General features: G+C 40.4%; 2 protein-coding genes across 3 annotated transcripts; both read left to right on the top strand.

Annotated features, from left to right (window-relative positions):
• Nucleotides 1–4,616: 4,616 nt before the first annotated feature.
• SYN3 (Rad21/Rec8-like family protein) lies at nucleotides 4,617–9,581 on the top strand. Of its 2 annotated transcripts, XM_078583521.1 has the most exons (14): nucleotides 4,617–4,829; nucleotides 5,580–5,835; nucleotides 5,910–5,956; nucleotides 6,033–6,082; nucleotides 6,162–6,226; nucleotides 6,297–6,628; nucleotides 6,711–6,828; nucleotides 7,216–7,352; nucleotides 8,259–8,431; nucleotides 8,510–8,605; nucleotides 8,682–8,718; nucleotides 8,801–8,843; nucleotides 8,920–9,055; nucleotides 9,365–9,581. In XM_078583521.1, the coding sequence occupies exons 1-14, from the start codon at nucleotides 4,706–4,708 to the stop codon at nucleotides 9,461–9,463; spliced, it is 1,713 nt and encodes a 570-aa protein (XP_078439647.1). In that variant the 5' UTR covers nucleotides 4,617–4,705; the 3' UTR covers nucleotides 9,464–9,581. The 2 variants fall into 2 exon arrangements, with proteins under 2 accessions (XP_078439647.1, XP_078439646.1); XM_078583520.1 differs by having other exon boundaries at nucleotides 4,618–4,829; nucleotides 8,259–8,605.
• Nucleotides 9,582–17,497: 7,916 nt separating this feature from the next.
• On the top strand, nucleotides 17,498–22,191 carry LOC144709151 (autophagy-like protein). The gene is made up of 5 exons (XM_078582576.1): nucleotides 17,498–18,601; nucleotides 19,332–20,679; nucleotides 20,777–20,997; nucleotides 21,099–21,312; nucleotides 21,485–22,191. The coding sequence occupies exons 1-5, from the start codon at nucleotides 17,655–17,657 to the stop codon at nucleotides 21,869–21,871; spliced, it is 3,117 nt and encodes a 1,038-aa protein (XP_078438702.1). The 5' UTR covers nucleotides 17,498–17,654; the 3' UTR covers nucleotides 21,872–22,191.
• Nucleotides 22,192–25,063: the final 2,872 nt, after the last annotated feature.

The following is a 25,063-nucleotide window of genomic DNA, read 5'->3' as shown; positions in this document are numbered from 1 at the left end:
GTTTTTGGACACTGATAGAAAGAGAGAGAGAGAGATAAACCGTAGAGATATATAGATATTAGATAGTTTGATAGATCGATTGATAGAGAGAGGAGAGAGGAGAGAGGAGAGAGAGAGAGAGTATGACCGAAAACAGCCGGTGGACGGCAGAGAGAGCCGGTGATTGCGGCGGGACAGAAGCTGTTAAGGATGCCAAACTCAAGACTTTGTCTTCTACGGAAGAGACCGGCCATGTGACCTGCTCCCACAAATCCATGACGTATGATGACGTTATACTTCGGAACTCGCACAATGGCGGCTGCTGGACCTTTTTTTTAATCCCAGTAAATTCCGAAATACCGTCTTAATTAGCAATTTTTACATTTCCGGATTTTGGACTAAAAAAACGTGCTGCCGTGCACGTTTGCACTAATGGGCCGAGCTGTAGTCGTAGTTGAGTAGGATGAGGCCCGTTAAGGCCGCCCAGTGCATGATTGCCTGTCTGATCTTTGGGGAAAAGACAAAGTTAAACTAGGGGCCCTTTGAGGACTTAATAAACTGACTCTATTTCGTAGGGTTCATCTACCGTCATTCATCATGTCTTAGGTCACGTCGCTGGACTTGTGACAGGAGACTAAGACAGGAGCTCCCTTAGTAGGCCGGCATGGTGACAGATGATGTGATGGAATCCCGGGTGGTGGATGAGGGGGGACCTAGACAGCAAGTCCAGATGACAGTGGTGAAGGGTTCTAAAATGATGAAAAAGAGGTGAAATAAATTGTCTTGTATTTAGATTAGCAGGAGGGATGTAATGGTAATATAGTTCCAGATCGTCCTGGACGTGGACGAAGGACGGAACGGGAGGAAATTCATCATGTCCTACGTCCGTTGTTAGAGTAGGGACGGAGGGCGGGACAGTTTTTCGTCCACCAACAAAAAAACGTCCCGTCCAATAATCTTATGACGTTTTTTGTCCCGTCCAGGCTAAAAACCATCACATCCTTCGTCCCATACAAAAAATATCATTTATGTCTATAATTTCAATATTTCCTCTTTGAAACATAAAGGCTCCCCGCCCGAAAGATTTAGGGAAATTTCTAGAACTCTGAAGTTTCAGACTGAAAGAAGGAGAAGACCACCCCCTTTCGCCGCAGGGCGATCCTCCACCGCTTCTCCGACGTCGAGGTATGTTCTGAAGGAAATATTTTATGACAAAGTATTGATTTACATGATTGTAGCCTGCTTAATCTAGGCTGATCTCGAAACCTAAATTTTTATCACAAGTATAATCTTCTTATTCGAGACAAGTAATCGGGGGTAAAATAACTAGCTTGAATGAATCTCCTTAACTCATAGTCAGAGTAATCGCAATGGTAACTGTTGAATGTACGGGCATAATAAGCCCAAAAATATTGTAAAAATGTATCGGGTTTAAAATAAAGACCCATTGTGTACTATCGGGTCCATATGGCCCATTACCCGATTTGTTATTACAAATCGGATAAGTGATAAAGGCTAGTTAAAAACTAGCCGTTATAACTAGCCGTTACTAACGGCTAGTTAGCACCCTATAAAAGGGTTGTGATATGTACTGTTTTTATCTCTCTCTCTCTCTCTCTCTCTCTCTCTCTCTCTCTCTCTCTCTCTCTCTCTCCCTCTCTCTCTCTGAGCTTCATAAGAATCATCAGTAACAAATCAGATTCCTATGTCTTCGCCTTTTTAAATCTCTGAGCTGTGTTATAGAAAATACATATTATCTCGCGTATATGTTTATCTCGTTAGATAGGTATCATCATTAGTTTCAATTATCTGGCGGTAATTTAATATTTATTTTTTTAAAAAAATCAGTATTCTATGCAGCGGTGTAATCAATTGTTTTCTATAACAAATGATGGTGTAAATTTGTTCTCCCTCCCAACAAATGATGGAGTTTCTCTACTTTTGTATTTATTTATTGAATATTTTCCTAATAATCTTCGGTGTAATCAATCCTAACTTTTAAAAAGAGATAGGGTAGATCCGATGAACATATAAGCAAACTCTATTTATTTACTGTCGTTTGAGCATTTTAACTATAGTTTAACGCATTATCTTCACAAATCATAAACCAGAGGTAGAGAAAGCCCACTTATCTTCTCTTTGCATTTTACTTGTCTCTAAAAAATTCAACGTATTAATTCATTCTCTCTTAGTTTAATTTTCATTGTGGATGAACTGATCTTGAGGACTTTAATCTTTCATTTTTAAAATCGATGATTTAAGAATGAGCTTCTTCCATGTAATTTATATTTAAATGGAGGTCTGGAAGTGGGCGAAAATCACTTTTTGAAGCTCTATCCAAGGAATTGGCCAGGAAGGACACAAGGGATGCTTTGGAAGTTTACAGTTCTTGATTTTGCACTCAAAGTTGTAAGTTTCTGATTTGTAATTCAATCTTCTTCTTGAACGATTCGAAAACGCCAAGGCATTGGCGAAACGTACATGCCCTAGAAGTTGGTTTTTAATGAAATCAGCATTGCATTTTGATTCTGATTCAAGATCTGATTTTTTATCCTTAATTCTACATCAATTTAGAACATTTCTGCTTCATTAGATTTTTAATTTAGGGTCGGATTTCATCTTTTCCCCAAATTCTTCACTTTCTCTCTCCAAGTTAATTTTCTAATTTCTCTCTCTATATTTCAATTTTTATTGTTTAGGAATTTAATTTAATATATAAAAAACCTAAAAATAAAATTTGATTCGAAAATTCATCCATCTTGAAGTCCAGTTTAAAAATCCCTTTCATGATTATTTAATTCCCAATTTTACTTCATAAAAATTGTTGAAAATTTTTATAATAATTGGGAAATTAATAATCTGAATTAATCTGATCTTAAAATTGAAATATTTCTATCTTGATTTTTCTGACTGAAATGTTTAAAAATCAAAATTAAGTCTTACTTGATTTTGATTAATTAAAAACATTATTAAGCATAATTAAGATTTATTAATTGCAAAATTAATTCATCTTTGAATTAATATATTGAAATTTGATAAAAATTCATATTTGTTGCCCCCCTGTGGTTCGACCCCTTGCTTTCTCTATATTCTATATTTAGTGATTAAGGGAAATTATAAATTTTATTGCATAAGTCTAAACGCCAAATCAACGTCATTTTACATGCATTTTTAGGCTTATCACGCGTATGTTCGGATCGGATTGTTCGAACAAGACGGCTGTTCGGATCAAATATTCGAATAAGATCATATTCGAACATGTTGTTCGAATCGGAATAAATCGGAGGTTCAAATTCAGAGGTCGTCAGCGGCGCCCAGCAGCAGCCAGCGCCGCCCAACGGCCGCCTGCACCAGCCAGCGGACACCAGCGCCAGCCAACAGTTGCCCCTTGCTGCCCAGCGCCACCCAGCGTCGGCCAGCAGCCACCAGCTCCAGCTAGCGGCGCCTTGCGTCGCCCAGCAGCCCCCAGCCTCGCGGCGCGCAGCGCGCTGTGGCAGCGTCTGCCAGCCAGCCCGCGGCGCCAATGCCCGGCCTCGACCGCGGCGCCAGCACTCGCGGCCAACGGCCAGCACTCGCCGAAATGCATTTGTTCATTCAAATCTTTCCATCAAGATCCAAACGATCCGATCTGATCCTCGATGCCTACTCTCCCGTTCTCTCTCTCTCGCATGCTCTCTTCTCTATCAAACACTCTCTCCCGTCCTCGCTCTCTCGCACGCTCTCTTCTCTCTCTCATGCACACTCACTTCTCTCTCTCTCCCGTTCTCTCTCTCTCTCTCTCGCATGCTCTCTTCTCTCTCGAACTATCTCTCTAGCATGCTGTCTCTCTCTCCCGTTCTCGCTCTAATGCACGCTCTGTTCTCTCTCTCTCTCCTACTCTCTCTCTCTCTCTCTCTCTCTCTCGTTCTCTTTCTCTCTCTCTCCCTCCCACTCTGTGATTCTTCTCCTTTTTCTTGTATAATTTTACCTTTTCTTCGTAGTTACCTTTTCCTACTATTTTCCTTCTTCCTCTCTCTCCTGATTTTCTTATTTCTAATTATGTTTCTATACCTTCTTCTGTCTCATCTTCATTTCTTCTTCTTTAAAACTTCTTTTATTGTTCAAGTATTAACATTTCAATCTTCTTTTATTTTCCTCTTTTTTTTTATTCGTCTTTTAACTTTTCAAGATGGGCTTTATAAGTTACTTTGCAACAAATTTTCCATTTGATGAGAAGTCCATGCCATTTTTTTCTTGACTTTTCCGGTCATGTTGACTTTGACTAGTCAACAAGACTGGACAAGACCGGACGGGAACCAGCCTGATCCATAGGTAAGGTTTAGGTCCTTGCTAAAATTACGAGACCGTCAAACCCTACCTAGTAGCACCCTACCCTAGAAGGGACTGAGTGGAAATAAAATTCGTCATCCGTCCCAGTCCCGTCATCCGATGACGTTGAACTTACTAAAATTCCGTTGGATTCTAACACTTCGGAGTTTCGAGTGACGTGGCCCAATGAACGACGCAGCTTACCAAGTACATGAAAAGCGATATCCACACAAGCTTATATTATCTGTTTGCTTTCGCCGGCGCGGGAAAATCATCCCGCCAAAATCGAAAAACTGTTCGAGAAGATTCATAAATTGTCAAAAATGGAGATCGAAATTGAAGAGAAATCGGTAGATTTTCTGCGATTTTTGTGCTTCTGCGGAAGAATCTCTGTTCTTGGAGGAGATCGATCGAAGAGATGTTCTATTCTCACACGTTTCTCGCGAAGAAGAGCCCGTTGGGCACGGTGTGGATTGCCGCTCACTTGCAGCACAAACTCCGCAAGTCCCACGTTGCTGTCACCGACATATCGTCCACCGTCGGTATGTTTTTTCGGTTTCTTTTTGCGGATTTATCTTCTTCGGTCTCGGACGGAGAGGAAAATCAAAATTTTTGACTTCTTGGATTTCTTTTGTCCTAATCTCTCTTGTTCTTGTTCTAAGAGTTATCGGAGAGAAAACAATGATTTTTTGTACAATATTTTTTCTGGGTTTTATAGAGTAATCTCTTATCGGCGCCTTTACATTGTCCACTTTTTTTTCTTATTAACATTTGATCTGATTATCAACATTTTAAACGTCAACTGGGCTGGTTAATTGACATCTGGAAATATGTGCAAGTCCTACTGATTTTCACAATTCTTCTCAGGTTGCATCATTTGTTGATAATCGAATTTCTCTTCAGATTTCTCATGTGCCTGTTTCAATAGTTTGATGGAGGAAAACGATTTTTTTAAAATTGTCTGATTTACAGAAATCAGAAGAAGCGCGTTAATCGATTGATTTTCATATTTCTTATCAGTTTTGGTTAACTGTTGATAATCATACTGCTCTATTCCTCATGTCCATTTACGAGTCTGATGGAGAAAAAAGTAATTTTTTTTCTTGAATTTAGTTCATCATGCCTGCGCATCCTATATTGTTCACTTTTTGATTCATTCAAATATCCGATGATGCGTTCTGAGATGAATAATGGTAATATTTTTTGCTAAATTTTTACTGTCAAGTTTACCGATTAAAAATTTAACTTCGGAAATAAGCGTTAACCCGTCTGGTTTTCATATTTCTTCCCAGATTGCATCATATTTCCGGAAGTTCCAATCGCGCTGAGATTGTCTGGGCATCTTCTGCTCGGCATCGTTCGGATTTATTCCAAGAAAGTCGACTATCTCTATCATGAATGTAACGATGTTCTCTCCCAAGTGCGAACGATGTTTGCATCTGTTCACGTAAATTTGCCAGCAGATGCAGATCGCGCGACATTTCAGGCTGTTACTCTTCCAGATACCTTTGAACTTGATGCCCTAGATTTGGGCCTCGTCAATGATGAGTAAATTCCTTTGATTGGATATTTAACAAATGTTAGTGATAGACATAATCACTGACAATTAATTTGTATTTTAGGGCTCCAGATACGCATCTGAAAACCTTCGAGCAGATCACTTTACCTGGTAATCTCTCTCTTCTTTAAATACCGTCTTTTGAATTTATAACTTAGTTTCTGAATTTTTTTGTTGAAACTTGTAGACCAGATTCCTGGTGAAGGTGACCCATACGTCGCATTCATCATTAGCGAGGTGGGTAATATCAAATTAACTTTAGCTTGGATTAATGTCGTTTATCCCACTAATCCTTTATATCCCTTATATTTTACAGGAGAGGTTCGATTCGTCTCCACATCCAGAGTCGAGAAGCACATCTTCAGAGCCAATTGACGAAACGTATGATCTCAAGTACCTTATTTAATATTGATTTCAAACCATACTAAAGTTAAAATATGTAATATTGTAGCAATCTTCATAAGAATCATGAAGGAAGCCCTCGTTCTGTTTCTCCGAGTCATGGACCAGAAATCCCTCAGCAGAACGCTGACATGGATTTTACACCTGTTAGTATTTCACCGATTGAGGTTGCCCGTAATGCTGTTCCGGAGGGGGATTTTGTTGAACTCGAGAATGCAATTCTCGGACTTAATGATAGTGGAATACAAATGAAAGAAGGAGCGGTCAGTTCTTCGCCTGCAACAGGACTTTTACCGGTTTCTGGAGAAGATTCTCTTCCTATTTTAAGAGAAATGTCTCCTGTTCTTCCTTCATTACATGCATCGGCGGCACCAGATTCAGGTATTTTGATAACATACAAGGTTATTTTGGGTATTTGTTTGAATTTGATTTTTCTGACTCTGTTTTCTCTCTAAATGTTAAGGTATTAAAGCTCGTTCAGTTGAACTGGAACTCAGGCCATCACCTCCAGTTAAAATAGAGAAAAAGAGAACGAGGAAGAGGAAGCAATTATTTGACGCCAGCTTGGTTCTCCCTAATAGGTCTGTGATTTGGAAAAGCATGATAAATGTTTTGATATAGTTACGATTGATTAAAAAAAATCAGATGATATTTTCTGGACTTGCAGATACAAATTGACAGATGATTTGATGGAACAAGAGGAAGAAAGTAAAGACAAATCAATAGAAAACCATGAAACTCGGTCTAGACAAGTCGAATGTGTTGTAATTTTTACTGATAAAGAGGAAACCCACCAAGGTTATTAGTAATGTTGGTGAATGTGATGTGTAATTATCAATATCCCCCGTTGAGATAATTTTGGGGTTAAAGACATTCGTAAGAAAAAAAATTTGTTCTGTTATTTCCAAGGGTATTTGCTGTAATTTTCACTCCTTTCAAAAAATAATCTCAACAATGCTAATAATCAGGGAAATGAAGCGGCAACTTGAAGACACCGGTGGAATAATGCGAAAGAGGCGACGACTTCCTTGTTCATATGCAGATCTACGAATGTGCCTAAGGAACATGGATAAAGAAAACATGTTCAAGCATTCCCTACTCTCAGGTATTTCTAATTTTCTTGTCCCTCTAAACTTCCCTTGAATATTATTTATTGATCATGCCCTCATTTATGAACGAATTCTCAGTCCATGATTATCCTTATCACTCGTGAATTTTTTTCACTTCACCGCGGTGGTTTAGAAAAATATTGAACGATCATGTCCTAAGTCAAAATATAAATTTTTTCCGGGAGTAGGCTTAGTATTGATCAGAAAAGAATCAATGTTTTCACTCAAGGAATGCGCACCAAACTTTTAGTGTAAAACATTGATTGAACATATCCCGACTTATAGTGAATTATTGGTCTGGGGTTGGGCTTTTTACACACAAAAATCCAACTTTTAAAACTTTGGGCATGTACACCAAGCTTTTCTTGAAAATAATCGATCATTTCCTAGCATTTATTTTTTCCGGCATTGGGCCTAATACTCAAAAAATAAAACTTCTTTTACTCCATGTGCACCAAAGCTTTTCTTGGAAAATATTCATTGATCACTTCCAAACCTATCATGAATTTTTTTTCAGGATCTGGCTAACTCATATATGTATTTTTTCCACTCAAGGAATGTGAACCAAGTTTTACTTTAAAAACATTTTTTGATCATATGCCCTATCTTATTATGAATTGTTAACCTCTAGATTGGTTTTATTATACATAACCACTTAAATTTTCCCTCTGAGGAATGTTCATCAATATTTCATTTAGAAGCATTTTACTGAGCAGATACATCTAGAGGCCGGGCAGTTGTCCGAGGTTGGACATATTACTCATAAATATTGAAGTCTTTCACTCAAGGAGTGAACAGTAATCTTTTCTTTAAAAAATCGTTATATATCCCAACTTATTATGAAATTTTAGTCCTACTTTTGGCTCAGTACTCACCAAAATCAACAAACTGTTTTACTCAAGGAATCTGCACCAAGCTTCAGGAACTCACGGAGAGATCAATTCCTCAGCTGGTGTGCGACTCATCTCCTGGCAATGTTGATCACATGGAGGAGGAGATTGAGCGCGCCAGGGACGCGACGGGCCAATACGAAACTGTACTTGAGTCCACGCCAATTCCCACAGAAAGAGAAGAGGTTTCGCCTGTTCAGCCCACCACTTCACCCCTGCTCAAGACAGCAATAACCCCAGAACCTGATGAATTTCTGGTTCAGATTCCTGCTTCTCTTGAAAATTTTGACCACAGAGATGAGATCTCCCCTTCCAGTATGGCAGAACTTTTTCTTGAAGAAATGGATGGATCCCCAGAAGTAAGTTTATCACTAAAAAAATTATATATTAAACCTAATTTAGTTCACTGCGTATGATTTTTTCAATGAAATGTAGGATTTGGTCTTTCTTGATGAGGAGAGCACAGCGTCAGGTAGACATATGTTCTCTTCTATTTTCATTATTTTTTAGGATTACTTCGTCGTATAGGTAATCAAATGTGGTTTAATTTGCAGCTCAAGGGAACTCTGATATTAGTTCAATGTCTACGAGAACAAGGTGAATCATTCGTTTCGAGTTCATGGTTTATACTGGATTGGTAGAATTTCTATTGAGCGTTTTCCCAATTGCGTAGGCTTGTGGCACATTTCTTCAAAGAGCAGTCTCCTCAGAGTCAGTTCTCCAACGGGAAGCCTCGCCAAATAAACTTGACCTCAATTCTGCAAGGGAAGATGAAGAAACAATGCGCACGGATGTTCTTCGAGACTCTGGTGAGTAAATATCGAAAATCATAGACAATTTCTGGTACTATCCATTAAAAAACAAAAAAATTGGCACTCAATTTTTAGGGGCCGTTGTTATCCCAGTAGATATCTGTAATGGTATACCCAATTTCTGGAATAACCTATTAAATAACAAGAATTTTCACACTTCTTTGACTCCAAGAGGGAACAATATCTGCAAGGGTCAAAGTTAATTTACACATTATTTCTGAAATTTGTTCTTTGACTATCCAAGCAGTAGTTTGACCAGCGACGGCTAGATAGACGAGATAATTTCTGGGTTTTTCATGTGTGCAGGTGTTAAAGTCTTGTGATCTCGTTGATGTGGAACAAGATCAAGCATACGGCGAGATCTGGGTTTCTCTAAAACCAGGGCTTTCAAAGCTGGCAATTTGAAATATATCTGTTTATATGGAATTTTGCGGAGAAGATAATCTATCTACTCTAATTTATTTATGTAGCCTTGATTGTCCTTGATTTTAGTGTTAAATGCAGGATATGTAGTTATATTTAACTGGTTACTTTGGTCTCTCAGATATCTCGACGGAGCTCTCCACTGTGATTCTGTGATTGTAAAAATTAGTAATCGTTCATTTGTTACAATATTTTTTATATCAGCGAAAGAAAGCCTGTCTAGTTCTTTATTTGTGCATATTGTAATTACCAATGTATTTTAACTCAGTCATAGCTACATGGTGAGTAAATTGCACATCATATAAACTCTAAAGATGTATCAAATGTCATCTATCAATTGTTCATCAGTTGTCAGATTTTATGACGGACAATTTGTTGCCGCTTGAACCACAGTCATGCTTAAAATGGATGCAGATAACGCAGCAGATAATGAAAGGTATGGAACTAAAGTTTGTATATGATCTGGAGTTTGTAAAACAAAAATATGATAATGTTTCCCAAAGTATGGTTCACTAATCATATTTGGAAACATCTCACAACTGGTGCCTAAAAAATTTACAGGATTAATTTAACTAGTAATTCTTATTAAGATCATAGTCCTAAATGTAACATCTTTTCTTGTTTAATTTACCTCAAAATTTTCCTAGTATATGAAACGGTAACATTAGTTTTCATAGTCAGATTATTAAAAATTTATCGGTAGCTGATGTGCACAATGCATAAAGATTTACAAGGTGCTTGTACATGAAGTAAAATACACATAAATGAGTTGAATTTGCTTTAACTAAGATGCTAGTAAAATTAAAATGTTTGTTATACATGCTAATAAAGGATTTGTCACTTTAATATAAGTTATAATTTTTTAATATAAGAATTGTATATAAAATTGGGAATACATCTATTGACTTAAAATATATTAGTATTAACTTTCGAAAGAAACATAAAATTCTTGCAAGGCAGATTGTATAACATATGAGGATACTATTCCCTTCATCGATTATTATTTTACTCATTTACCAAAAGTTTAGATCAACATGCATATGCTCTCAAGGCGACATTAAAAAATCATGATCAGAATCTTTATTATAATTTCCTTTTATATTAAGCTGTAACTTGAAAGTTCATCAAAGATCAAATCAAATGAATTGATTTGGGACATCCTCAATAAATTGTGTGGAAATTTATAGAGGCCAAACATCTAAATGCCTTGAAGAGACTTGTCCAAAGAACCAATATATTAAGGTTTTGACCTATTTAAGGGTGATGAGATCATTTGTGTTCTCACTTTTAAGATCTATCCTAGACCTAGTATTATGTTGCTTAATCAGTAGAGGATCTACTAAGATTGAAGCCATGAATCCCAAAAGTCATCAATGACCACACTTCTCATATTCGATCATCAGGTTTCATGTCAAATTGGATCCCATGATCCAGACAACTTGGTCATTCAGCCTTGGGCTAATTGACCCAAATCCCCCATCCACTTCACACAAACCACTCACTCTTGTAATTTTTTGCCAGTTCTAACTGCTGCATAGAGTGATCATACTGTCCCCAAAGATGATTTAATTATTATTATTTCCCTATAAAATTCTCTTAATTTAATAAAATTCATAAAAAAAATTTAAAAATAAAAAATACATTATTTCTTATTTTGAAAATATTTTCACCATTTTTTCTTATGTTTGACTATATTTTAATTCCCAAAATATAATGTACTAAAATATATTTTCACTATAAATTTTCTGTCTCATTACATACTCCTTTAGAACCCTTATTAATTACAGTAAGGAAAATTTTATAAAGGGACAATTTTATATAGTCAAGGTACTAATAACACACATATAATTTAGTGTTGTTATTAATATATTTTCTTAAAAGATTAATTTCAAATGATGGGATTGAATTTTGTCGATTTTTTTGGCCTTTCAAAAAAAATTCAGACATCATAGGTGTAAATAAATTAAATGTCTAGGTCAGAATATACATTTTAAATATTTTATGACATAATAAAGTCGTGAAAATATTGATTTTATAAGATGGAACATATATTTTATATATTTGTCTGAAAATGTATATTTCATTTAAGTTAATCAGTCATTTTGGTCTTTTTTGTCACTTGACATTTTGACCACTAGATTTGATCAAACAACGACCAATTATCAATTTTGATAAGGATTAGAATAGAAAATCACTGAGAATAGTTGACATATGGCATCACAAATCACGATGCCATAATTGTAAATTATTCTGATACAATTTATTGTTTTTATCTGGCATGATGACGTGGACCGATGGGAAAACAGGATTACAACTGAAAAAAATGTTATTCTGAGGACCTTGATATGAAGACATGTGGAGGCACTCTCAGCAAATTTACACATTAAATGCAAGAAAATCATAAGTTTTGTCACCTCTACGTCGCGTGCATGTGGCACATATACTTAATTGCATTGCACGTATACCTATACATGGCACACATGTGTCAATTCACATATCTTAGAGAATATTAAACAAGTTGATGTGATGCTCACTGATGTGCCACCAAGTCAAAAATTTATCCATTATTTAATTTTATTCTTTTTTGTTTTTTTCTACATGCGGGCTTGTGTTAAATTCCTATCCACAGAGAATGACACGGGAAAATCTGAGCCAGTGATTTCAAATTTTCCAGAAAAAACTGACTTGAAACCCTTAACATGATGCCATGAAGTAATGAGTGGAGAAAATATATTTAATTAAACCAATGGACATAAAATTTCCAATTTCAAGACTTGATATCTGATGAGACACAAGGCTGATTGAGCTGAAACTTCGAGGGCAGATTTATCTTTCTACACTCTATCCATCTTGACCCTCGGATCTATAAATTAAGGTGCCTAACATAGTAAAAAATATCCTCCAATTTTCTTCCTACATTTGTAGGCTGATTGAAAGATAGTTAGTTTAAAGGTCCATAAAGTGTTTGTTTTGCTGTCTGGGATGATTGATGAGGTGCAATAGAGAAGCGGAGGATCTTACCTAAAGCTGCAAACTTTCTTGGTCCTGGTGAAACATAAGGACTTAGGGTAAGGCTTCTCGCCTTACAGTGTTCCAATTTTGGCATTGTTATTATAGTATATCCATCTCATTTTATTATCCCATCGCGTCTTATTAATTTCATCATGTCTCATCGCCCTTCTTGTTACCATGTTTGTCATCCTACTTGCTATCCCACTTGCATATATAATTATAACCTTCCACACCTTTATATATCTCTCTCTCCAACTCTCTATCTCATTATAATGACTTCATCCCACGTCTCTCTATTTCCCATTCTTCATTCATCTCCCTATCTCCTATCTATGATCCTATATATTAATTGTCTTCAAAATATTAAATATTGACTATCTCTTTCTCAACTTCCACGTCATCTTTGTAATTACCATTTAAGTAATTTTAATCCCTTAATCTCTGTTCCCTATGGAGATAATCCTTAATTATAATTAATTAGTTATATTTTTTTTAGTAAAGGTTTTTATAAAACTTTATTGGTTAAACTCAAAAGCCAACGACAGCACTAACTAACCTAATTTTGACTTATCAGGCATAACCTAAGAGGATGGTTTGAATTGGGTGTTTATGTTTTAACCAGCGGAATATGTGTATTTTATCTAATATCAAGGAATGAGTTAGGTGATAGGGTAGCCAATGTACTTTTCGTACTGCTTGATGCTAGTCCCTTAGTTCTAGTCTAGAATATCCTGAACCATAAATTCACAATGCTACATCCTTCAAATCACCCCCTCAAGACTCCCAAAATAGTTCTTAATATCTGTTTGACATTTTAAGCCAATCATCCATCAAAGATTATACATGTCTATATATAAAATCTTCAATATTAATCATCAAAATATTACAGTCGGGTACTTTTCCCCATTCAACATGTTTAAATGAAAATCTAGATATCCGGTTTCTTAGAGTGAGAGAGAGAGAGAGAGAGAGAGAGAGAGAGAGAGAGAGAGAGAGAGAGAGAGAGAGAGAGAGAGAGAGAGAGAGAGAGAGAGAGAGAGAGAGAGAGAGAGAGAGAGAGAGAGAGAGAGAGAGAGAGAGAGAGAGAGAGAGAGAGAGAGAGAGAGAGAGAGAGAGAGAGAGAGAGAGAGAGAGAGAGAGAGAGAGAGAGAGAGAGAGAGAGAGAGAGAGAGAGAGAGAGAGAGAGAGAGAGAGAGAGAGAGAGAGAGAGAGAGAGAGAGAGAGAGAGAGAGAGAGAGAGAGAGAGAGAGAGAGAGAGAGAGAGATCTGCAGTATCAAATGATTCCATCTTTCTCTCTCTACAAGAAGACCATACTCCTCCAATGAAGCTCATGAACCACAAGTTCTTCCCATCCACGAGAGGGTTAAATTCTGAATCAGTCCATTAGTTCCCACGAACCATGTGACCGTTACATCTAATGAACTTGAATTCAATTCACTTAGGCTGACGAGAGGAGTAGAGATAGAAAGATGAGAGAGAGAGAGAGAGAGTTCTGAAGCGTCGTTGGGAAGATTTTGGAGGTATCCTGGAGGATAGAATAAGAGAGATCCAGATGCCTGACAAGAGACGTGTTGGGCATTTATTGTCTGAGAGAGAGAGAGGGGTGAGAGAGAAAGGGTAGAGTAAGGTAGAGAGAGGGAGGGATGTAGAGAGAGAGGGAGAGAGAGAAAGGGTAGAGTAAGGTAGAGAGAGAAGGAGAGAGAGAGGGAGAGAGAGAAAGGATAGAGTAAGGTAGAAAGAGAGGGAGAGAGAGGAGGGATGTAGAGAGAGAGGGAGAGGGAGAGGGAGGGAAAGAGGGAGAGAGAGAGGAGAGAGAAGGGGAGGGAGAGAGAAGGGGAGAGAAGAGAGAGGAGGGACAGAGGGAGAGAGAGGGGGGGAGAGAGGAGAGAGAGGAGAGAGAGGGAGAGGAGAGATAGACGGAGCGGGAGAGGGAGAGGGAGAGGACGGAGAGAGAGGGGAGACAGATGGAGGGAGGGAGAGTGGGGGGGAAGAGAGAGAGAGAGGAGAGAAGAGAGAGGGAGGAAGAGGAAGAGCGAGGGAGAGAGAGGGATGATGGTGTCCTATGAAATTATTTTGTGGTGCACCTGTTGACGAGAGAGATACACCGGTGGCCTGCCCGTTGTCTTTTAAGTAATTTAGAGAGAGAGAGAGAGAGAGAGAGAGAGAGAGAGAGAGAGAGAGAGAGAGAGAGAGCGGAGCGGGTCTTGTATGATCTGTCTGGTTCCTGTGGTGGAGAGAAGGTAATGTTGTGGGGCACCTGTCGAGAATATGCCTTTAAATAGATGGAGACGACAATACAGTTAACTTCCAGAAACTTCTGCTAAATTTTACCTGATGCAATATGAGAGAGAGAGAGAGCTACCGTTGCCTGTCTCAAAATTTATTTGTTGGTCATACATGTAAAGAGAGAATCAATCTGTCAGATAAATTTATTGATGTAATACAAGAGAGATGTTCAGTAGCTGTCCCATCTGTGAATGTTTTCAATGTTTTGTTGTGTAGGAAAAGAGAAATGCCCATTTTGTCCCAGGGATTATTGGTTCACCATCCATTGAAACATAACATATAGTAGGTTGAGAGAAGGATAGAGATGGAAATAGATAGACAAAGAAGTGCTCTAGTCCCTTGAAGTACTTGTTATTGATCCACTGAAAAAGTTGTTTCCAGATAGATTAATGTATGAATTGATTGATGTTATATATGTGAGGTACCATCCAGGCGCACCCCTCGAGGCCTCATACAGAGACAGTAAGTTTTGCTAGCAGTCTGCGAGGATTATCAACCAACATTGCGTTGCACGCGCGGCAGGTCTGCATGCATGCTGTGCTAACCAACATCGTTGGGGGCACCACGATTGGCTGTAGATAGAGATAGGTGAGGTGCTACACCTGCACACAATGTTTGGGTGGGAATGACGGTCCTGATCTTTGATGACACTGACAGATAGATAGAGATAGATATATAGATGGAGTGACAGATAGAGGGAGAAATATAAGAGAGAGAGAAGAGATGGACAAGAGAACAGAGAAGAGAGAAAATAAGAGTGAGAAAAGAAGAAAGAGAGAGATAGAGAAGAGAGAGTTAGAGAGAGTAGAGAGAAGAGAGAAGAGAGAGAGAAATAGAGAGAGAAGGGATAAGAGAGAGAAATAGAGAGAGAAGGGATAAGAGAGAGAGGAGAGAAATAGAGAGAGAAGAGAGAGAGAACAGAGAGATAGAGAAGAGAGATGGAGAGAGGAGAGAGAGAAGAGAGAGACAGAGAAGAGATATGGAGAGAGGAGAGAGGAGAGAGATAGAGAGAAGTAGAGAGAAGATAGAGAGAAGACAGAGAGAAGAGAGAGAGAACAGAGAAGAGAGAAGAGAGAAAAGAGATAGATATATAATTAGAGATAGAGAAGAGAGATGGAGAGAGGAGAGAGAGAGACAGAGAGAGAAAATAGAGAGAAAGAAGAGAAGAGAGATATAGAGAAGAGAGATGGAGAGAGGAGAGAGAGAGAAGAGAGAGATAGAGAAGAGATATGGAGTGAGGAGCGAGAGAAGAGAGAGATAGAGAAGAGATATGGAGAGAGGAGAGAGAGAGAGACAGAAGTAGAGAGAAGAGAGAGATAGAGAGAAGTAGAGAGAAGAGAGAGAGAACAGAGAAGAGAGAAGATAGAGAGAACAGAGAAGAGAGAAGAGAGATAGATATATAATTAGAGATAGAGAAGAGAGATGGAGAGAGGAGAGAAGAGAGAGACAGAGAGAAGATAGAGAGAAAGAAAAGAAGAGAGAGATGGAGAGAAGAGAGAGGAGAGAGATAAGAAAGAGAAGAGAGAGATGGGGAGAGGAAAAAGGAGAGAGAGATAAAAAGAAAAGCGAGATGGATAGAGGAGAGAGGAGATAGAGATAAAGAGATAAAAGAGAGATGGAGAGAGGAGAGAGGTAAAGAGAAAAGAGAGAGACGGAGAGAGGAGAGAGATAGAGATAGTGAGAAAAGAGAGAGATGGAGAAAAAGAAGAGAGGAGAGAGAGATAGAGAGAGAGAGAAGAGAGAAATGGAGACAGAATGAGAGTGAGAAAGAGAGAGAAGAGAGAGAGAAAAATGTCAGTGAGAGAGAGAATACAGACAGAGATAGAGGAGAGATGAAGAGAGTGAGTGAGAGAGAGAGGAGATAGAGGAGAGAGAGATAGACAGAAGAGAGAGAGAAGAGAAAGACACACACACAGAGTCAGAACCAGAGAGAGAGAGCCCTGCATCTCTCTTCTCCATAACTCTACAAAGCCCCCATTGTCGACCCGATTTTTTTTTCCTCTCCTCGAGTGAGTGTCAAGTGTCAACGCCACACGCACCAATCCTTCTAATCCTTCTCCTTATCTTTCCCATCAGTAAAATAATCCTCAACCCAAACACCCCTCTCTCTCCATCCCTCTCTCTCTCTATCTAAACTCTCTCTATATCTCTACATCTCTCTCCATCCCTCTCTCTCTATATCTCTCTCTAGAACTCTCTCTATCTAAACTCTCTCTATATCTCTACATCTCACTCCATATCTCTCTCTCTAGAACTCTCTCTATCTAAACTCTCTCTATATCTCTACATCTCACTCCATATCTCTCTCTCTAGAACTCTCTATATATCTCTCTACATCTCTCTCTCTCTATCTAGAACTCTCTCTATATCTCTACATCTCTCTCCATCTCTCTCTCTCTCTCCATCTCTCTCTCTAGAACTCTCTCTATAATCTATATCTCTCTCCATCTCTCTCTCTCTAGAACTCTCTCTATAATCTATATCTCTCTCCATCTCTCTCTCTCTCTCTCTACTCTCCACTGCGGAAGAACCGGCATCGAAGCGAGGAAAGTTGCGATTTTTGGCTTTCTGGGCCCGTTTTTGGCTAAACGTACGGGCCATGGAGAAGATCGACGAACCCCCCCCCCCCCTCTCTTTCACTCTTCCCCCGCGACGCGTCCACTCCTCCCCTTCCTTGGGAACTCCCCCTTTAAACTATTCCGGATAATCTGCCCCAACGCTTCTACTTTCCTCCCATCGCCCAAAGATCGCCGCTTTCTCCTCCCCCCCCCCCCCAAATCCCTCCCCGATCATGATCAAGCCTTCCATTCCCCAAATCCGATCATGATCAAGCCTTCCATTCCCCAATTCCGATCTGGGTCTTAGCCCCCCTCCATGGCCTCCTCAGAAATCCACGATGATTTCATCCCGGGGAAGAAGCTCCTCGTCCACGCCGCCGAGAACGGCCGCAGCTTCGATTTCGACTGCGATCAATCCACCACCGTCGAATCCCTTCAGCGATCGATCGAGAAGATCTTCGGGCTACCCGTTTGCGATCAGTTCCTCCTCTGCCTCGATCGCAAGCTCGAACCCCATCGCAATCTCTCCTTCTACCGCCTCCCCAGCGACGACCGCGAAGTCTTCCTCTTCAATCGGCCCCGTCTCCATCCCGACTCCCCTCCCCCGCCTCCGGAGAAGCTCCCGAGCTTCAAATCGCAAGACCCATCTCTCAATTCCTCCGTTAGAGACGATCATCCTCTCGATGAAGCCCCTGATCCTGCTCTCAAGGCTTTGCCCTCTTACGAGAGACAGTTCAGGCTTCATTTCCAGAGAGGGCAGGCGATCTTCTCCATTACCCAGAGCAAATTTGAGGCTTCGAGGAGGTTTTTGATGGAGCAGTGGGTTCAGCAGAGAGCTATGGAGACGGCGAGAGGGAGCATGGATCAGGGCTATCGCGTTGTTCAGAGCCAGTTTTGTGAGTTTATCAAGCTTTATTCTCTGCAGCATCGCCATCATTCTGAGCTTTTACAGGGATTTGCTGGGACGATTGAGAGATTGAGGGGTTGTGTTCTTCACCCTGCGCTTCAGACTGAGAGTAGGAAGTGTTTGCTGGATTTTGTTAAGGAAGATCATCTGAGGAAGGTGGCTGAGAGTTGTGCGAATTCTCATCGCCAGTTTGAGGTGAAGGTCTCGCAGTTTAAGTCTTCTTTTGGGGAGCTTAAGAGGCGGGTGGAGGATTTGGGGCTGGACAGGGTTCATGCCTCGCTCAAGGATTTGGAAGCTGCTATTAAGGATCATCAGAAGTATCTTGCTGAGCAGAAGAGTATAATGCAGTCTCTCAGGTCTTCTTCTTCTTCTTCTCTCTCTCTCTCTATATATATGTTCTTTGTCTTCTTCTTCCTTTTTTCCTGGCTGTCTCTCTTGCTGTCTATTTCTCTCTCCTCTCTCTGGCCTTCTCAGGCTATCTCTATGTTCATCTGCCTTCCTTCTCATAGAAAAAACTCTCTCTGTCTCTGTGTCTCTCTCTTTCTTCTTCTGCACATCTCTCCATTCTTTCCATTTATACTCTTCTCTCCCCTCTCTCTGTCTATCTATCTTTCTCTGGCCATCTAGAAATTCTTTCCATTTGACCATTCACCACCTTATCACTCTGTCTTCATCTTCCCTTCTCTCCTTCTCTCCCATATCATTCACATCTCTCTCTCTCTTCATCTGCCCATCTTGAAATTCTTTCCATCTCACTGTTCTCCTTTGTATCTCTCTCTCTCTCTCTCTATCTCTCTCTATCTTCTTCTGCCCATCTTGAATGCCTCTTTCTCAGCCGTTCCCTTTGACCTCTCTCTCTCTCTCTCTCTCGCTATATCTATATATATCTTCATCTGCACATTTCGCAATTCTCTCCATCTTTCCCTTCTCATCTTTATCCGTGTCTCTATCTTCATCCACCATCGTCATCTCTTTATCTTTTCTGCTAAAGAAATGCATCTTCTGGAAAGAGAGACAGAGATAAAAATGTAGTAACGAAGCCAATGTAGAGACACTCTCTCACCAGGTTTCCTCCTTCATCTGCAGCAAGGACGTAAACACAGTGAAGAAACTGGTGGACGACTGCCTGAGCAGGCAAATCTCCTCGTCGCTGCGCCCACACGACGCCGTCTCCGCCCTTGGCCCCATGTATGATGTCCATGAGAAAAACAATCTCCCCCAGCTGCAGGCCTGCGAAACCGCCATTGATGACCTCCTCGCTGTCGCCACTGCCAAGAAGAATGAGACCAACCTCTTCGTTCACGGCTTCATGCAGAAGGTTGTCACCGTCCAGTCGGTCATCCGCGACATCCGACTACAATTCCCTGCCTTTACCGAGGCTATGGACCGCCAGTCTGACCTCTTCCTCGACCTCGCCATCCTCCGGGGGATCGCCCCTGCGTACAGGGCCTGCCTTGCTGAGGTGATCCGCCGGAGATCGTCGATGAAGCTTTACATGGGTAAGGCGGGGGAATATGCGGAGAAGCTGGCCAGAGACAGGGAGGCAGAGGTCACCCGCCGTGGCGAGTTTCTCAGGACCCATGTCAGGTTCATTCCGAGGGATGCGCTGGCAGCGATGGGCCTCTTCGACTCTCCGAAGCCGTGTGAGGTGAATGTTGCGCCGTTCGACACCGGGCTTCTGGACATTGATTTTCAGGAGCTGGAGAGGTTTGCGCCGGAGCAGATGGCTGGTTCAGTGTCCAGGGGAAGTTCTAGCTCTGTCTCAGAGCGGCCGGAGCTGGATGACTCGGTCTGCGTCTCTGGGACGAGCAAGCTGGAGGTGGAGAATGCGCAGCTCAGGGCCGAATTGGCCTCCGCAATCGCCCGGATCTGCTCCTTGAGCATGATGGAGGTTGGAGAAGACGAGTCGGCTGATGAGGAGAAGGTATCCGGGTTGCTCAGGGATGCAGCAGAGAAGACAGAGAAGGCTCTGGTTCTGAAGGACGAGTTTGCCGAGCATCTTCGGTCGGCGCTGAGGATGAAAGAAGCTCAGTGCTCCTCCTACGAGAAGAGGATTCAGGAGCTGGAGCAGAGGCTTGCTGAGAGCTATCGTGAGGCCCGTGGGGACTCCAAGTCTGAATCTGAGTGCAAGTCAGGAGTCTCCGGTGATGGCGAAGTGAACATGCCGGAGGCAAATGTGGGGGAGGCCATGGAGGAGGCAGAGTCGAAGGTGAAACAGTCAAGGGAAGGAGGCGACGAGAGTATGGTTGATTTCTCTGATCCTGCGAAAAACCTTGTTGATGCACCCATGGCGGAGCACCCCCAACCATCTGGAGACAAACAGCCGACGTCAGGGGGTGAGGATCTGGAGTCTGAGCTGAAGGCGGCTGTGGATCAGATTCTGTCTCTGCAGTTGGATCTGGAGGCCAGCCGGAAGCTGCTGGAGGAGTCTCAGGTGAGCTGGGTTCTTCCTCTGCTAAAACCCTTGGGCGTATGTCTTCGAACCCTTTGCTAAAACCCTTGTGCTTGATCTTGATGCGTGCTCGGAACAGATGAACTGCGCCCACTTGGAGAATTGCTTACACAAGGCCAGGCAGGAAGCTCAGACTAACCTGTGTGCAGCCGATCGGAGGGCCTCCGAGTATAATTCCCTACGATCGTCCGCCATCAAGCTGCGTGGGCTTTTCGAGCGGCTGCGCGGATGCGTCGCCGCCTCTGGAGGCATCGCTGTATTTGTCGAATCACTCCGAGCTCTGTCCCTCTCTCTGGCAAGGTAATCCAAAAACCCATCAAGAGAAAACGATGAATTCTACATAGCTATGGGAGACTTGATGAGTTTTTGCCAAGTATTGAACTTCTGCTGCCCTCCTGCAGCTCCTCCAAGGATGATGAGGACGAAGGTCTCAGAGAGTTCAGGGCCTGTATCAGGGTCCTCGCTGAGAAAGTCAGTTTCTTGTCTCGCCAGCGCAGCGAGCTTATCGACCGTTGCTCGGCGCTGGAGTCCACCAATGGAAAGCTCTCCAAGGAGATGGCCGAGAAGAAGGAGCTGGTGAAGAGCCTCTACTCCAAGCTTCAGATCGAGAAGCAGGTTCAGGACTTGATCTTTCATTGGTTTTATGAGCTTTACTTTTGTTTATACTTTGAAATTCACAGACGTACCCATTGGCTCTCTCAAAGTAAAGAACAGGAATGGAATTTGTCAGAATGTTCACAGTTACAAACAAATCGACATTGCAAATAAAACGTTTTATGATTTTCAGGGGAGCAAGGAGAAGATCTCATTCGGCCTCCTGGAAGTGCACGAACTGGCGGCCTTCGTTCTCAACTCAGGAGGGCACTATGTGGCGATCAACCGAAGCCACTCTAATTACTATCTCTCAACAGAATCTGTGGCACTTTTTGTGGATAATCTTCCAGCAAGGCCGGCATACATCACTGGTCAGATCGTGCACATCGAACGACAGGTAGTGAAGCCAGGGAGCGGCAGTGGCCAGGCCGACGCCATGTCATCAGATTCCGCCACCATGGCCAGCGGCTCTTTGGGATCAACAGCGCCGCCTAATCCGTATGGACTTCCCCTGGGGTGTGAATATTACATCGTGACTGTGGCGATGTTGCCGGATTCTGTTCTTTCTCAAACTTCCTGATCTTGCATGCTTAGAAATGAAGGAAGAGGAGGAGAAATCTGACCGTCAATCACTATGTGTTTATAAAGTGGAGCAAGGATGTGTTGAAGAAGCAGGGACCTCGCCCATTTGTACAGATGATGTTACTGTTTGAATGTAAATAAGCAGAAGGTCTCGTTCCCATCATGGAATTGGAATGTGGATAATGTTACTTCACTCTCAGTTTCAAGAATGTGTGTACAGTCTGACTTGTTCATAACAAAAAAAGATGGAACATCCTCCCCCCCTGCTAGACTGCTACGATTTCTTGCCTAATGCAATTTGGAAGGTGGTTAATGTTACCCTCTCTCACTTTCTCACTCTCTTTCAAGTTGCAGAGGATGATCCACTGAAGTTCTCCGCAACTGTTTCTATCTTCATGCAAATGGAAGTTGGTTCATCTCTCTCCTCTCTCTCTGTCTCTCTTACATTCTCTGTTCTCTCTATATCTGTCTCTATCACAGTCTTGGTCTCTCTCACTCTCAAACATGTCCCTTTTTGAATGCAACACGTTGCTTCTTGTGAACAGCCCATTTTCCCCTCTGGAATCATTGTTTTCATGGTGCTGTGTTTGCAACACATTGATTATAACTTCCATGAAGCTGAATTTTCCTCTTATACCCATTGAGTACCCATTACATGAGAACTTGAAGGGCACCTGCAAAAATTAATTTATTTATTCTAGCCCATGATTTCAGGATTACAGTGGTTTAGGAAGCTAACATACAGAAGTCAGATGAACTGAATGCTACTTTATCTTTTTTGCTTGTGGCCTCAAACTTATCATGTCACTGCATTCAGAATCACAATATCGATATCCCCCTTCAAGTAACTCTGGCCACAAGGATTCAGAAGTCCCTAGAAGAAGGGTCCGTTCACCCTTGTTTCAGCACCAACTTGTTTGATCTTGAGCCCATATAACATATTGAGTACTTGCCTCAATGAGGTCTAAAATTCTGATCTAAATTTTTTGTAAATATTCCCTTGAGTTATTAATAACAGAAAAAATAAAAAATCAAGTTATTTGATTTTTCTCATAATTTAGATATGTATTTATATATTGCTTAAGCATATGATCATCTGTCTCTATTTGAATCCATGCCATTGGTCTTTAAATTAGCTGCTCTTTACATTGTATCCACAAATATAGGCCAAGTGAAACAAGTTAATTTGAGATCCATCACCTTGTGTGTTAAAAACTGCAATCTTTTAAAAGGTGGAGGAGGTCATCCTGCGGGAGGAATTTCTTCATCTTGGAGGTAAACTATGGGTCGAAGGTTAATTATTTGCACCCAAGTCTAGGCAATCCTTTACCAACATCCGTATTTATCTTTCAACTTATTCTCTAAACAGCTTAAAACCTTATCCCTTATATCTTGATCCTTGGATGACTTAATATTCCAAGATTTAGCCCAATATCTATAGACATCTTTCTCTCTCCATGGCCTCAAACTTGTCATCCTTTCACTTATTCACCATTTTAGAAATATTTATTTCTTAATCCTTAGTTCTATTGGAAACAAACCTTGCTCATCCAATTCATCATTTATTTATATGCTTAATATCAACTATAAATGTTTTTTGTTAAATTTAATTAATATTATAGATGACTAATCACTTGGAATTAATTTCATTTTACTACATAGGGGATATGTTTTTTTTTTGAGGCCATGATTGACATGATAATTCAATGATTCATGCAGAATAATTAAATCAGAATCACCTTTAAACAAAATGAACACCTGATGATTGAATCACCTTTGCATGGATCAGATCCATAATGTTTAGGTTCATCAATGGATTCATGTTGAAATTTTATCTTTTCTAGTACTTGGATTATCCATGCAATCTTTGGCATGCCAAAGTTCTTTCTTCTTCTCAATGAACCCCACTATTGATCGACCATCATCGTCTTACTTTTCCGATCATAATGAGAGATGATGACACCCAAAGAGAACATAGAAGAAGGATGGTAACCTGAAGAACTCAAACCTGGGTGAATTTGATTCACAGATTTTCCTACTGATACAGAATTTTCATAAATCTCCTAAGATTTAAGTTTATCTTTTGACATCACAAAGATCATTTGTGTGTGACCCTATAGGCCTAATTATAAGTCTAGTTAAGGAATCTAATGACCTAATTGTATTTATTGGCTAAAAACATTTATCTACATTAACATATATATAAATTAATCAATGATCGATTACACCCAATCAATAAGTTGACTTTTAGCCTTAGGTGCAAAGCTACACCTCATCTCTTAAAGATACAGAGTGTATCAAGTCTCTTGTGGAACCTTACTGCCATTGGTTATCATATAAATAGTCCCTCATCCGCTTGACTCTCATAGGATGAATTATGGTCAACTATCAAAACCTTGTCAGTCATGCCAGTTGGTAATGATGCGTTGAAAATCACATGCGAACTCTTCTCATATATCCCACTACCGTGGTCAAGGAGTTCCTCACATATTCTTCTTTAAGTTGTGTCCTCTTATATCAAAAGTAGAAAATCCCATCTTGAACAATCAATTATCTTCATGCACTTCTTGCTGCCTCCAAGATAAGGCTGTTTGAAATTCCACAAACATGAACATGTAGGTTATAGTTAAAAAACCATTGTCCACGTACATGACGGCTTCCATATCTTAGGCCTAAGAATCACTTTCAAAACTGTGATGTGAATCAACATGATTCAGATTTTGGTATAATTCCGTGGGGAATTTATATTGATCAATTTGGTGATTGCTTTCCCTATAGATCACCCTAAACCTTTATTTCATGTATCTACACTAATGGCTATAGGGTTGATCATATCATATCATTTGGACTAGATAGTGATATTCATTGTCATTCTTGATGACATCAAATATGTGATAAGTATTATGTGGCCGTCAAGACAAAAAACACAAATATGTTTTATTTAAGTTCATTGCATAAAATGTTACATTAATTATTATTCTAGTATGACATTTACAGTGAAGTCCATGAATAGGTGCAATACCTTAGTGAATTATGATGAGACCACAATACAATAGTCTTTAAACATATATTCTAAATATTCTTATTTGATTGATAGTCGAGATGGACATCAAATTATCTTGATAGAATATCAATAACTAATTTTCCTTATGTGTTAGGTATAACTGATACTGTGGCTACTAGTGTGGTG

The sequence above is a fragment of the Wolffia australiana genome, chromosome 11 (genome assembly GCF_029677425.1).
Source record: "Wolffia australiana isolate 7733 chromosome 11, ASM2967742v1".
NCBI lineage: Eukaryota > Viridiplantae > Streptophyta > Magnoliopsida > Alismatales > Araceae > Wolffia > Wolffia australiana.
Note: the sequence above shows the minus strand (reverse complement) of the source record. Positions and strands in the feature narration are given on the sequence as shown.

What these genes read in the sequence shown, in the direction of transcription:
- SYN3 (XM_078583520.1), top strand. Translation starts at nt 4,706, where the DNA reads ATGTTCTATTCTCACACGTTTCTCGCGAAGAAGAGCCCGTTGGGCACG. An exon ending in CAAGCATTCCCTACTCTCAG is followed by an intron (nt 7,353 to 8,258) that starts GTATTTCTAATT and finishes GTTTTACTCAAG; the next exon opens with GAATCTGCACCAAGCTTCAG. An exon ending in AAATGGATGGATCCCCAGAA is followed by an intron (nt 8,606 to 8,681) that starts GTAAGTTTATCA and finishes AATGAAATGTAG; the next exon opens with GATTTGGTCTTTCTTGATGA.
- LOC144709151 (XM_078582576.1), top strand. Translation starts at nt 17,655, where the DNA reads ATGGCCTCCTCAGAAATCCACGATGATTTCATCCCGGGGAAGAAGCTC. An exon ending in AGCTGCTGGAGGAGTCTCAG is followed by an intron (nt 20,680 to 20,776) that starts GTGAGCTGGGTT and finishes TGCTCGGAACAG; the next exon opens with ATGAACTGCGCCCACTTGGA. An exon ending in CTGTCCCTCTCTCTGGCAAG is followed by an intron (nt 20,998 to 21,098) that starts GTAATCCAAAAA and finishes GCCCTCCTGCAG; the next exon opens with CTCCTCCAAGGATGATGAGG.